Source organism: Mesoplodon mirus, assembly GCF_964341445.2.
Source record: "Mesoplodon mirus genome assembly, chromosome: 11".
NCBI lineage: Eukaryota > Metazoa > Chordata > Mammalia > Artiodactyla > Ziphiidae > Mesoplodon > Mesoplodon mirus.
The window spans coordinates 52,446,372-52,461,669 of NC_138987.1; the positions used below are offsets into that span (position 1 = coordinate 52,446,372).

Consider the following 15,298-nt stretch of genomic DNA (forward strand, 5'->3'; position numbering starts at 1 on the left):
GGGCTCCATATTAGGCTATGAAGGGGCTTATTCAAGACAAATAAGATATCATATTTTCCCTGGAGAAACTTTTATTGCTATAATATTTTTATTTGTATTATTTTAATTGAATTTTCACAGTATACCTTCTTCCTATAGTTTTTTACATCCCTGAAATTTACCAGCTATGAAAAATTACTAAGGCAGCTATAAATTTGAAATTGATCTAACCAACTTTACTTCTTACACCGAGTGAATAACTACTACTTAATTCCAAAGATTTGAAAGTTACTTCATTGGTGTGGTCAGTTAGGATTATATTTAGCTGCAAGAAACAGAAAGCCCATCGATAGTGGCTTAAACAAATAGGAGTTGATTTTTCTTACATAACAAATTTCACTAGGAGTAGGTGGGTGCTCCTGAATCAACACCAGCTCACTGATGTAAGGACTGTATCTGATTCTCTAGGTTTTCTCTCATTGCATGTCACTCTGTGGTTGTAATATGACTACTGCAACTCCAGGTAACACATTTATGTTCTAGGCAGGAGGAAGGAGAAGGGTGATGCTAGCCAAATCTTTTCCTATTTGTTAGGAAAGAAAATGCTTTGCCAGAAGCCCCCAGAGCAGACTGTCACCTGCATCTCATTGGCTAGAACTACAGCAAATGGCTCCTCATAGCAGCTAAGTAGGCTTAGACAGGAGGTGTTTGGTTTGCTCTGAGTAGAATCAAAATTTGTTAGCAAGAAAAAAGTGGGACAGGCTACCTGGCTTTGATAATTTTTCTAGTATTTTTTTAAGTAGTTACCAAAAATTAACAGAAGAAAATAGTCCATCTTTAGTCCACCATCATAAGTGGATTCCTGAAGTACAGTATCTGATATATCAGCAAGTCACTAGTTTATATTCAAATATGTAGTTGCCAAAGTGTTTTGATTTCTACTTTTGATATCATGGTGGACTAGATGCTGTGAGGGGCCATCTCACTACAGAACATTTAGAATCAGTTAAAAACATAATTTCCTTTGCAGTTTTGTGCTTACTAGAAGGAAAGAGAATATACAAAGAGGAAAACACCATGATTGCCTGAAATAGAGCAGTGAGCACCTCTGAAGTTCAGGACTGCTCTGAGAACAAGTGCTGTTATTAGTGTCTCCACCTAAAAGCCCAAGGAGACCAAGCCTTGGGTCAGCAGTGCAGTAGAAAAGCTGAACTTGAGACTCTTGGATTCAGCCAGGGACCCCACAAAAGGCTAAATATGTCTCCAAGCAGAGGGAAATGCATATCTTCTCTGAATGAAAGTATCCTTAATTTAGACCCCAGTTTTTTCCCAGATTGAGATAAGCAAATATGAGCTATCAAAGATCAACAATGACAAAGGGGAAATTAAAAAAAAAAAATAGAACGAAAAACCAAGAATGAGATTTAGCCAAAAAAGTTAAAAAATAAAAACCTGAATTGGACCATCAATAACTTTTTTTTCTTTTTTTTTTTTCTTTTTGCGGTACACGAGCCTCTCACTGTTGTGGCCTCTTCTGTTGCGGAGCACAGGCTCCGGAGGCGCAGGCTCAGCAGCCATGGCTCACGGGCCCAGCCGCTCCGCGGCATGTGGGATCTTCCCGGACCAGGGCACGAACCCGTGTCCCCTGCATCGGCAGGCAGACTCTCAGCCACTGCGCCACCAGGGAAGCTCCATCAATAACTTTTAAGAGTTTGAATTATCAGATAAGGAATATAAATTAACCATATATGAAAATATTTAAACAAGTAAATGACAGAGCCAAAAATGAACAAACAATAAGAAACTGTAAAAAAATTATAAGGCAATTTTGAAAAATAATTAAAAAGAACTTTTAGAAATAAAAATAGTTGTTGAAATGAAGACATTAACATCTGGATAAAACAAGTTTAGGCAAATCTGAAGAGAGAATTCGTGAACTGGGAGACAAATCTGAAAAAATTACCACTAGCACATCACAAAGAGAGAAGAAAATGGAAAAATGTTTTTAAAAAGAGGTTAGATATGGAAGACAGAATGAGAAGGACTAACTTTCCCAAAAAATCATAGAAGAAAAAAAATGGATAACTGAGGAGATGCAAATCTGAAGAGTCAGTGGATAAAATTTTTGCAGCATAAGTGACAGACATCTGTTCACAAAGAAGAAAGCAAAACAAATATCAAGCAGAATAGATAACAAAGAAGTCAATATTTACATGCACTGTAAGGAAAATGCAGCACACTGAATATAAGATCTTAAAAGTAACCTGAGAAAAAAGACAGATGACTGACAAAGAAAATTAAGATTAGAATGAGAGTAGATGTTTGTTTTTAATTGTTGTATAGTTGTTTCACAATCTTGTGTTAGTTTCTCCTGTACAGCAAAGTGAAGTACAGTTCCCTGTGCTATACAGCATGTTCTTATTAGTTATCTATTTTGTACATATTACTGTATATATTTCAATCCCAATCCATGTGTTTGTTCTCTACATCTGTGTCTCTATTTCTGCCTTGCAAACTGGTTCATCTGTACCATTTTTCTAGATCCCACATATATGCGTTAATATAGGATATTTGTTTTACTCTTTCTGCCTTACTTCACTCTCTATGACAGTCTCTAGGTCCATCCATGTCTCTGCAACTGGCCCAGTTTCATTCCTTTTTGTGGCTGAGTAATATTCCATTCTATACATGTACCACATCTTCTTTATCCATTCATCTGTCAATGGACATTTAGGTTGTTTCCATGACCTGGCTATTGTAAATGGTGCTGCAAAGACTATTGGGGTGCATGTGTCTTTTTGAATTATGGCTTTCTCTGGGTATATACGCCCAGTAGTGGAATTGCTGGGTCGTATGGTAGTTCTATTTTTAGTTTTTTAAAGGAATCTCCATACTGTTCTCCATGTGGCTCTGTCAGTTAACATTGCCACCAACAGTGCAAGAGGGTTCCCTTTTCTCCACACTCTCTCCAGCATTTGTTGTTTGTAGATTTTCTGATGATGCCCATTCTAACCAGTGTGAGGTGATACCTCACTGTAGTTTTGATTTGCATTTCTCTAATAATTACTGATATTGAGCAGCTTTTCATGTGCCTCTTGGCCATCTGCATGTCTTCTCTGGAGAAATTTCTGTTTAAGTCTTCCACCCAATTTTTGTTAGGTTGTTTGTTTGTTTTTTATATTGAGCTTCATGTGCTGTTTATATATTTTGGAGATTAATCCTTTGTCCATTGATCCGTTTGCAAATATTTTCTCCCATTCTGAGGGTTGTCTTTTCGTCTTGTTTGTAGTTTCCTTTGCTGTGCAAAAGCTTTTAAGTTTCATTAGGTCCCATGTGTTTATTTTTGTTTTTATTTCCATTACTCTAGGAGGTGGGTCAAAAAAGATCTTGCTGTGATTTATGTCATAGAGTGTTCTTCCTATGTTTTCCTCTAAGAGTTTTATAGTGTTCGGTCTTACATTTAGGACTTTAATCCATTTTGAGTTTATTTTTATGTATGGTGTTAGGGAGTGTTCTAATTTCATTCTTTTCCATGTAGCTGTCCAGTTTTCCCAACACCAAGACTGCCTTTTCTCCATTGTATATCCTTGCCTCCTTTATCATAGATTAGTTGACCATAGGTGCGTAGGTTTATCTCTGGGCTTTCAATCCTGTTCCGTTGATCTATGTTTCTGTTTTTGTGCCAGTGCCATATTGTCTTGATTACTGTAGCTTTGTAGTATAGTCTGAAGTCAGGGAGCCTGATTTCTCCAGCTCCGTTTTCTTTCTCAAGATTGTTTTGGCTCTCTGGGGTATTTTGTTCCTCTCTACAAATTTTAAGATTTTTTGTTCTAGTTCTGTAAAAATTGCCATTGGTAATTTGATAGGGATTGCATTCAATCTGTAGATTGCTTTGGGTAGTACAGTCATTTTCACAATATTGATTCTTCCAATCCAAGAACATGGTATATCTCTCCGTCTGTTTGTGTCATCTTTGATTTCTCTCATCAGGGTCTTATAATTTTCTGCATACAGGTCTTTTACCTCCTTAGGTAGGTTTATTCCTAGGTATTTTATTCTTTTTGTTGCAGTGGTTAATGGGATTGTTTCCTCAATTTCTCTTCCTGATCTTTCATTGTTAGTGTATAGGAATGCAAGAGATTTCTGTGCATTAATTTTGTATCCTGAAACCTTACCAAATTCATTGATTAGTTCTAGTAGTTTTCTGGTGGTATCTTTAGGGTTTTCTATGTATAGTATCATGTCGTCTGCAAACAGTGACAGTTTTACTTCTTCTTTTTCAAGTTGTATTCCTTTTATTTTTCTTCTCTGATTACCATGGCTAGGACTTCCAAAACTGTGTTGAGTAATGGTGGCAAGAGTGGACATCCCTGTCTTGTTCCTGATCTTAGAGGAAGTGCTTTCAGTTTTTCACCATTGAGGATGATGTTTGCTGTGGGTTTGTCGTATGTGGCCTTTATTATCTTGAGGTAGTTTCCCTCTCTGCCCACTTTCTGGAGAGTTTTTATCATAAATCAGTGTTGAATTTTGTCCAAAGCTTTTTCTGCATCTATAGAGATGATCATATGGTTTTTATTCTTTAATTTGTTAATATGGTGTATCACATTGATTGATTTGCCTATATTGAAGAATCCTTGCATCCCTGGGATAAATCCCACTTGATCATGCTGTATGATCCTTTTAATGTGTTGTTGGATTCTGTTTGCTAGTATTTTGTTGAGAATTTTTGCATCTATAGTCATCAGTGATATTGGTCTGTAATTTTCTTTTTTTTGTAGTATCTCTGTCTGGTTTTGGTATCAGGGTGATGGTGGCCTCATAGAGTGAGTTTGGGAGTGTTCCTTCCTCTGAAATTTTTTGAGAAGGTTGGGTGTTAGATCTTCTAAATGTTTGATAGAATTCACCTGTGAAGCCATCTGGTCCTGGACTTCTGTTTGTTGGAAGATTTTTAATCACAGTTTCAATTTCATTACTTGTGATTGGTCTTTTCATATTTTCTATTTCTTGCTGGTTCAATCCTGGAAGATTATACCTTTCTAAGAATTTGTCCATTTCTTCCAGGTTTTCCATTTGATTGGCATAGAGTTGCTTGTAGTAGTCTCTTGTGATACTATGTATTCCTCTGGTGTCCATTGTAACTTCTCCTTATTCATTTCTAATTTTATTGATTTGAGTCCTCTCTCTTTTTCTCTTGATGAGTCTGGCTAAAGGTTTATCACTTTTGTTTATCTTCTTAAAGAACCAGCTTTTAGTTTTATTGATCTTTGCCATTGTTTTCTTTGTTTCTATTTCATTTATTTCTGCTCTGATCTTTATGATTTCTTTCTTTCTACTAACTTTGGGTTTTGTTTTTCTTTCTCTAGTTCCTTTAGGTGTAACATTACATTGTTTATTTTTCTTGTTTCTTGAGGTAGGATTGTATTGCTATAAATTTCCCTCTTAGAACTGATTTTGCTGCATCCCATACATTTTGGATTGTCGTGTTTTCGTTGTCATTTGTCTCTAGGTATTTTTTTATTTCCTCTTTGATTTCTTCAGTGATCTTCTGGTTATTTAGTAGTGTATTGTTTAGCCTCCATGTGTTTGTGTTTTTTACATTGTTTGTTTTTCCCTGTAATTTATATCTAGTCTCATAGAATTGTGGTCGGAAAAAATGCTTGGTATGATTTCAATTTTCTTAAATTTACTGAGGCTTGATTTGTGACCCAAGATGTGATCTATCCTGGAGAATGTTCCGTGTGCATTTCAGAAGAAAGTGTAATCTGCTGTTTTCGGATGGAATGTCCTATAAATATCAATTAAATCTATCTGGTCTGTTGTGTCATTTAAAGCTTGTGTTTCCTTACTAATTTTCTGTCTGGATGATCTGTCCATTGGTGCCATTAAGGTGTTAATGTCCCCCACCATTATTGTGTTACTGTCGATTTCCTCTTTTATAGCTGTTAGCATTTGCCTTATAATGAGGTGCTCCTCTGTTGGGTGCATATATAGTTACAATTGTTATATCTTCTTCTTGGATTGATCCCTTGATCATTATGTAGTATCCTTCCTTGTCTCTTGTAACATTCTTTATTTATAGTGTGTTTTATCTGATATGAGTATTGCTACTCCAGCTTTCTTTTGATTTCCATTTGCATGGAATATCTTTTTCCATCCCCTCACTTTCAGTCTGTATGTGTCCCTAGGTCTGAGGTAGGTCTCTTGTAGACAGCATATATATGGGTCCTGTTTTTGTATCTATTCAGCCAGTCTGTGTCTTGAGAGTAGACTTTTTAACATCAATCTGAAAGCCAGAAGAGAAGAGTCTAATATCTTTAAAATGCTAAAGAAGGTAACTGTAAACCTCAAATTATAGCAGAACTTTGAGTAATTGAAAAATCTGTCCCTATTGAAAACACCAAGCCATATGGCTTTCTAGGAGAGTGAAACCAAACTTTCTAGAACAGATCATTTCAATATTATACACACTCCTCCAGAGCTCAGGAAAAGGAAATACTCTCCAACCCCTTTTAGTTCCTAAAATCAGACAAGATTAGAAAGGGAAGGGGAAATTATGTCAGTCTTACTCAATGCATAGAGGCAAAGATCTTTTTAAGATGTGTGACTGAATCTAGCAATCTATTTTCAAAAGGTGACATCATACCACATTGGCTTTATACCAGAAATGCAAGGGTGGTATAACATAGAAAATCTTCATATCTGTAAATATTACCTACCTCAGAAATGGATGGGAAAAAAAAGAAAAAAAACCTCTTTCCTACATCAACTTTTGCCTCTTTACTATGTAATTCTATCATTTGAACTCACTAATATCTCTCTCAGCTCAAAATATTCTCCACTGTCACACTACCTGACTTACAAGAAATATTTGACACAGCTGATCACTCTTCCTTGAAACTCTTCCTCACTTGGCTCCCAGGGAAACACATATTTTGCCTTTCTTCCTACCTCTCTATGCAGTCCTGTCTTAACTTCTTTGCCCCTCCCTTCCTTCTCTTCTTAATGATCCATGGCTCATTCCTTGGTTATCTTTTCTCTCTACCCACAGCATTGGTGATCTCATGCAGTCCGGAGACTTTAAGTGCTATCTATATGCCAGTGACTCACTAATGGATATCCCCAGAAAACCTCTCTTCTGAACTCAACCCATCAATCCAACTGCATACTTGACCTTTCTGCTTGGATATCTAACAGTTACCTCAGATCTACTGCCCTAAATTCCCATATTTTCTTAAGTCCACTTTCAATGTTCTTCTCCCTACCATGCACTAAATCTGTTCTGTCCACAGTTTTACCCCCTCTCAATTATGGCAGTTCCATCTCAACAGTTGCTTGGGCCAGAATTCTTGGAGTCCTCCTTGTTTTCTCTCCCCCACTTATTCCACATCCAGTCCTGTTGAGTTTTCCTTTGAAAATGTATCACAAATCTGACCACTTCTTATCAGCTCTGTTGCTGCCGCCCAAGTTAGAGCCACCATCATTTCTTGCCCAAATTAGGGCAACAGTCTCCTAACTGGACTCCCTATTGTCTTCACATCTCACTCTGAGTAAAAGCCCAAGTCCTTATAATGACATACGAGGCCAAACACAATCTAGCCATGCTCTGTTACCTCCGTGATGTCACTTCACTCCAGCCTTCCTGGAATGCACCCTTCAGGCTTCTACCAGATGGACTGTGTTGGCTGTTCCCTTTGCCTAGAATGTCTTTCTTCCTGATGTCTGCATGGCTAATTTCCTCACCTCCTTAAAATCTTTGCTCAATGAGGCATGTCCAGACTGATCTATATAAAATCTATATAAATTTTACCTCCCACCATAACACTCATGATAACTGTTACTCTGCTTTACTTAGCTCATGTCACTTTTTTCCCCATAGCTCTTATCACTTTTTAACACTATGTGTAATTTATGTGTTTTTAATTATGTTTATTCTATATTATCTCTATCTTCTTGCTAGGTTAGGGATTTTTGAACAGTGAATAAATAAAAAGGTTTTCAAGCTCATTAGTCATCAGGGAAATGCAAAGTAAGACCAAAGTGAAAGTGCATTTCATAATCACCATGTTGGTTTAAAAAAAAAAAGTGATGGTAACAAGTGCAGACAAGGATGTAGAGCAACTGAAATCATCACACACTGCTGGTGGGAGTGTCAGCTGGTATAGTTGGTACGATCTTGTAAAATTGAACATTCATGTAACAGAGGGTCTCAGCAGTTCCACCCCTAGGTGCACGCTTTTGAGAAACTCACAGGTATTCTCCAGAATCCAAGTGCAAGAATGTTTCTACCATCATTGTTTCTAATCCAAAAACTAGACACAAACCCAATTCCTTTTGATAGGGGAACAAATAAATTACAGTGTGTTTGCACAATGGAATATTGTATAGAAGTGAAAATGGATTACAGTTATGCACAATAACATTGATGAATCTTAGAAACTAATTTTGAATGGAAAGAAAGCTATTTTCAAAAGACTGTACCATACTGACAGTATCATACTGTTTTTATAAAGCTTAAAGCAAGCAAAACTAAACAAGATACTATTTGGGGATATATACATACCTTGTTAAACTATTCAAAAATAAAAGAAAATTATATACATATACTCACACAGATAGTTTAGTGTTTACCTTTGGGGAAGAGGCCTGGGAACAAGATAGGAAAGGAACACACATAAAAATATCGTAGCATCATCAGTGTCATGGTGAGTGTTCTAGATATTAGATGTATTCTGTTCTACATATCAAATAGTATTCTTGAAATTTATGAAGTAACAAAATGTAGCACCTTGGCAGAGCCATGCTGTGGTGGGAGAGATTGGGTATACATGATGAATGCCCGCCACCTTGTCCTGATACACTGCTATAATGACTAGCAAAAATAAATGGAAGAAACTCTGTGTTCCCCTACTTCTCTTTGTGATTGACATTTTTCTTCTCTCCCTTAGCATATCATCTATTCTGTGAAATTTTTCATTTCGTATGCAATTCCAGACGTATCGAAAATCACAGAGAGCAAGATCAGGAGAGAAAAATACCTAACCCAGAAGCTTCTTCATGAGAATCACCTCAAAGACATGACCAAAAATATGGGAGTCATAGCTGAGAGGATGATAGCAGTAGTAGATAACAATTTACGACCAAAATCAGATTAAGAGCTTTTTGTTCTGAGAAGCACTTTAAAGAATTCAGCTTTATCAAAATATATCACGAATCACTAATGAGAATAAGTTAAATCACTTTGGCAAATATGAGTCTTAACTGTCACCATTTTCATGCAGATTTTTCAGTTTCGGCTAGCGATGTAGGAACTGGAAAATGTAAAATTGAGATCAAGAAGGGCATAAAACTAATCACCAGGAAAACCAAAAATGTTACTTTTTTTGATAATTTGGAATTTTAGTAACACAGAAGAGGTGTCTTTGTATGATTAAAAACAACCCCTATCAAAGTAAAATGGATTTTTTTCCTCCATTTGATTATTTTCATTCCTTCTGTTCTCAAGCACATGACCTTTTTTTATTTTTAGGCACTGTTTCATTTCTTCACTTTTTGCCAGATCTGTTCCAGAGTTATCTTTCCCTTACAAATACCATCATTAAAGATTAGACATGCTAGCAGTTGTGTGATTAAAAATATCTAATGCAGAATTCAGTTTGAATGCTGTATTAAGTGGCAGATAGACCCAAGACTTCACAATATTTAGGTGCATCATCACATTCCTACAGAAAAAGAAATCTCAGGTAATAAGAGGAAATAGCTTCAGTCTTCATCTTGGCCTATCTTTCCATCTCAGAGAAATACTCTTAATGGATTGCAATGAAGATAGCAAGGTTCTGAGCATATTTGTGCTAATTCACAGTGACACCTTTCATCTTCCAGGAGCACTCCTAGAATGTTCTGTGCCTAATCAATGTTGACTGCTTTGCAAATCTCAAGGGAATAAGATGGCAAAAACAGGGAAAGTTACAGATTGAAACAGAATTGTGACTTGTATTGATCAGGATAATTTACCTCTTCTGAAGATATGTCATTTCTTGAAAAAAAAATGAAATCAAGTGATTAAAATTACATATTTATCAACATAATGGTTTGGAAAAGATGAGTGCATCAGGTTCCCACCAGTTGCCCTTTATCCATGATATCCCAGGAAGTACAGTATTACAAGCAACCTTATGATTGTCTCACAGCCATTGTGACAGGCCAGTGCTGCACATGTCAAGAGAACAGCAAGTGCCCTCAGCGTGACTGCACCGTGTTCCTGCGAGGGGTTCTGCACGTCCAAGTGATAGCCTACCAAAGCATCTGCCACAGAGAAGGTAGCTCAGCGCATCCTCCCTTCTCTTACTCCCAGCCCAGTAACTTGTTTGCACCTGGGGAGCATTTTTTAGGGAGGGAGAGGGAGAGACAGGAGAATACCTAGATTATTCCCAAAAAAGAAAAGAGACGGGATTTGATTTGAATTTCCAGCCTCCCCTCAAGCCAATCTGGCAATTAAGGGTCAGAAAACAAATTAGTTTGGTCACAAACTCTGCCGTCAGATGGAGGTAACTTCCTGCTGAACTTCTGCCCCACCGTGCACATCTTGACCTCGATTTATTCAGCTCCACAGTCTCTACTGTGCTTTACTGTTTTTCGGGTGCCAGGCCCTCTTGTAGGCTCTGGAAAAGACACAGGGCCCGTACCTCTCACCTGTGACTGGTGACAAGGCAGGGCTGGGTGCAGGAGAGGGTGTCTGGCACTGGATTCTTGCTAGATGGGCCGCCACCCACTGGGATGCTGCTAAATGCCCAGGTGCCACAGGAGCCAAGACACTCAGAGTCCCAGCAGCAAAGGAAAAGGAAACACTGCTCAGTGAGCAGATTTACAGGCTTGTTATAATACAGTAGCTTCACTCCAGTTCACAATTCTAAATGCCTGCCGTGAATGTTAAGAACAAAACAGTATTTCTGTAGGATTCAGCAAAACAGTATTCTGGACTTTTGAATTGTCCCAGTGGATCCGGACCATTTCACTAGCTTTCTTGATAATGTTAATGGTGTGATCAGAGAGTGCTCACAACAGGCCATGTGAGATCTGGCCACACTGGGAGAAAGAAATGAATTTCTTCCCAGTGGGGACGTTCTCATCCCTTTCCCCGCTCACCCGGGACACTGCTCCTGGAAGTGGTGCCGATTCCTCTCAATTACCTCTTCTCTTCTCTGAAGTGTAGGAGTAACTCCTAGTGTTGGATATGGCAATTACTCACTGCTTATGGAGTCATAGAAAAGGAAATGTTTTTGCCTTATCTCCTTGTATATAAAATAGAACTTGAAAAGAATTGTTCATTTATGTTTTCATAAACGATCTTTCATAAATCGTCTTCACAGTTTAAAATTTACTTCTGTGGACAGGAGGGAAAAAACCTCTACCCTTTTAAGGCGGTGAATGTGATGTATGACACTGCCAATATTCCCCAAACGGCCAGGTTGTAGTGGAGACCCAGGTTAACCTGTGACACTGACAGTGTTCATGTAAGTCTAGTGCTGACTAGTGGGTAGGGAAGAAAATGTGGGGCTGTGTCTGCAGGCACTCGTGGGCTACATCTGTAAATGTGAGCAGAGGCAGCACCTTGGAAAAATGGATGGGTGTGGCAGTGGACCTATGAAGGGGAAATCTGGGCCTAGACCTGCCTGGTGTTAACCACTAGAGAAATTTTACTTTGTATACTTTTGTGATGCCTGTGAATTTTAGCAAATCAAAGCATTAGACCAAAATACTCAGGAGATTTTTCTTTAAATATCCCTCAGATACTTTAGTTATGTCAATAGGAAGGGAAAGCTTTCATTTTTGTTTGAAAACTAAACAAGATCATTTTGCAAACTTTATCACCAAAAGCCTTCCCTTATAATTGCACGTGCATCTTGAATTTCAGAAAACATTAATTCATAATAGGGGGGCAGAATACGCTCTGTTGTTGAAACACTTCTTGTACCATTTTCTTGTGTCCATATTATATTTTAAGATGTTTGAAAAGTTAAAATGTATGAACAGCTTAAGTAAAACTGAAATATTCATGATGCTTTTCATACACTGTGGCATAAGATGTAAAGTTTGTAATATTTTGCAAATTTCTGTGCACTTTAATCTTTTATAATTATAAGCAATTTAATAAATTCATTTTTAAAAACAATAATGTGATCTACTCTGTATGCAACTGTCACAGTGTTTTTAAGAAAGAGAGATGTATATCTATTTACCAATTATGTATCACTCAGATAACAGATGTGCACTTTTATGTGGATTATATCTAAAATTGTATTTTTCATAACCTGCACTTACTTTAAAACATGTTTTTTCTGAGAAAAATTGGGGCCGGGGTTTCAGCCAGGGCTGCTGCAGACAGTTGGGATTGAGGCCTGTACAGGGCACCAAGCCTAGAGACCAGGTGTGCCAGTGTCGGGCTGCAACCACTAGTAGGGAGAGGTGCTTCCTGCTAATTGCATGAAGATGCCTCTGCATTCTAAACATGGGGCATGTCACCTGACATGGGGCAATGACTCCGAGAGAGGGCATGTCTCTAATAAGGCTCAGAAAGGCTCTGTTTGGATCTGCCATGGCCTTGGGTACAGAAAGGGGAAATTATGGAGAAGAACATAAAGGAAAAATCTCATTACAAAAACCAACTTTTTTTTTTTTTTATCCTGGACAACATAAAATCCAGATATTAACTCATTCCATCCTTTGATTTCTCTTCCTTTTTTGACGAGCTTAAATCTCATTAGGCTTGCAGTAAAACTAAGTCAAAAATAGTCCATAACTGGACCAATAGAAAGAAGCATTTTCTCTGATTCTTAAATGATGCTCTTGGTATGGGTATGGATGATGTTATTCTTCCCTTCAAGCATTTTAAGTCCAGCAAAGGAGCAACTAGAACTTCTTTAGCAAAGTACCCCCTTCTCATTTGGGGGAAATGATGAAATCTTAAATAACTGGTATTTATCTGACCCCACCAGGTACAGTGCCAGTTGTTTACTTACACATGATCTCACTGCCAACATGATTTTGTTGCAAGGAAATTTTAAGTAACCCTTTATAAAATGAAAGTATATGATTAAAAAAGAAGTGCAACATATTAAAAATCTCAAGTTATACAAGAAAGCTGTGCTGGAAACCTAAGTCCTGCTATCTCCCTAGCTCAGCCTTGCCCAGCCCACTCCCCAGAGGTCCCAGGAAGCCTGAGCTAGGGCCATTGGATCAGTCTTTTTGCCCAAAAGAGACTTCAAAGATGTTCTTTGGTTTTCAAAAATCATATTCAGAAGTGTGTGGAGGAGCTTCAAGATGGCGGTAGAGTAAAACGCGGAGATCACCTTCCTCCCCACAGATACATCAGAAATACATCTACACGTGGAACAACTCCTACAGAACACCTATTGAACGCTGGCAGAAGACTTCAGACCACCCAAAAGGCAAGAAACTCCCCACGTACCTGGGTAGGGCAAAAGAAAAAAGAATAAACAGAGACAAAAGGATAGGGACGGGACCTGCACCAATGAGAGGGAGCCGTGAAGGAGGAAAGGTTTCCACACACTAGGAAGCCCCTTAGCAGGCGGAGACTGCGGGTGGCGGAGGGAGGAAGCTTAGGAGCGACGGAGGAGAGCGCAGCAACAGGGGTGCAGAGGGCAAAGCGGAGAGATTCCACACAGGATTGGTGGCAACCAGCACTCAAGAGCCCGAGAGGCTTGTCTGCTCACCGCCGGGGCGGGCGGGGCTGGGAGCAGAGGCTCGGGTTTCAGTCGGAGCGCAGGGAGAGGACTGGGGTTGGCGGCGTGAACACAGCCTGAAGGGGGCTAATGCGCCACAGCTAGCTGGGAGGGAGTCCGGGAAAAAGTCTGGAGCTGCCGAAGAGACAAGAGACTTTTTCCTGCCTCTTTGATTTGCTGTGCACGAGGAGAGGGGATTAAGAGTGCTGCCAAAAGGGGCTCCAGAGACGGGCGTGAGCCGGGGCTGATTATCAGAGCGGAACTCAAAGACAGGCATGAGACGCTAAGGCTGCTGCTGCTGCCACTAAGAAGCCTGTGTGCGAGCACAGGTCACTCTCCACACCTCCCCTCCTGGGAGGCTGTGCAGCCCACCACTGCCAGGGTCCCGTGATGCAGGAACAACTTCCCCAGGAGAACGCACAGTGCGCCTCAGGCTGGTGCAACGTCATGCCGGCCTCTGCCGCCACAGGCTCGCCCAGCACCCGTGCCCCTCCCTCCCCCCAGCCTGAGTGAGCCAGAGCCCCTGAATCAGCTGCTCCTTTAACCCCGTCCTGTCTGAGCAAAGAACAGATGCCCTCAGGTGACCTACACACAGAGGCGGGTCCAAATCCAAAGCTGAACCCCAGAAGCTGTGGGAACAAAGAAGAGAAAGGGAAATCTCTCCCAGCAGCCTCAGGAACAGTGGATTAAATCTCCACAATCAACTTGATGTACCCTGCATCTGAGGAACACCTGAAGAGACAATGAATTGAGGAGGTGGACTATGGGAGCAATGATATATATATATATTTTTTTTTTTCCCTTGTTCTCTTTTCATGAGTGTGTATGTTTATCCTTCTGTGTGAGATTTTTTCTGTATAGCTTTACTTTAACCATTTATCCTAGGGTTTTGTCTGTCCGTTTTTTTTTAATTACTTAAAAATTTTTTTTCTTAATAATTATTTTTTATTTTAATAACTTAATTTTATTTTATTTTACTTTATTTTATTTTATTTTCTCTACTTCTTTCTTTCTTTTTTTCCTCCCTTTTATTCTGAGCCATGGGGAGGACAGGCTCTTGGTGCTCCAGCCAGGTGTCAGGGCTGTGCCACTGAGGTGGAAGAGCCACGTTCAGGACACTGGTCCACAAAAGACCTCCCAGCTCCACGTAATATAAGACAGTGAAAATCTCTCAGAGATCTCTATCTCAATGCAAAAACCCAGCTCCACTCAACGACCAGCAAGCTACAGTGCTAGACACCCTATGCCAAACAACTAGCAAGACAGGAACACAACCCCATCCATTAGCACAGAGGCTGCCTAAAATCATAGTAAGGGCAGAGACACCCCAAAACACACCACCAGACATGGACCTGCCCACCAGAAAGACAAGATTCAGCCTCATCCACCAGAACACAGGCATTAGTCCACTCCACCAGGAAGCCTACACAACCCACTGAACCAACCTAGCCACTGGAGACAGACACCAAAAACAATGGGAACTATGAACCTGCAGCCTGCAAAAAGGAGACCCCAAACACAGTAAGTTAAGCAAAATGAGAAGACAAAGAAACACACAGCAGATGAAGGAGTAAGGCAAA

At 39.4% G+C, this 15,298-nt stretch overlaps 1 protein-coding gene across 2 annotated transcripts in view; it reads left to right on the plus strand.

Moving 5' to 3' along the window:
• ANO6 (anoctamin 6) overlaps window positions 1-12,151 on the plus strand; it is a 212,146-nt gene extending 199,995 nt beyond the window's left edge. For both annotated transcript variants that reach the window (XM_082634721.1, XM_082634722.1), the window contains one exon: window positions 8,925-12,151. In XM_082634721.1, the coding sequence (XP_082490847.1) occupies window positions 8,925-9,131 (207 nt within the window). In that variant the 3' untranslated portion in view covers window positions 9,132-12,151. The remainder of the gene's footprint in view (window positions 1-8,924) is intronic.
• The last annotated feature ends 3,147 nt before the right edge of the window (window positions 12,152-15,298 follow it).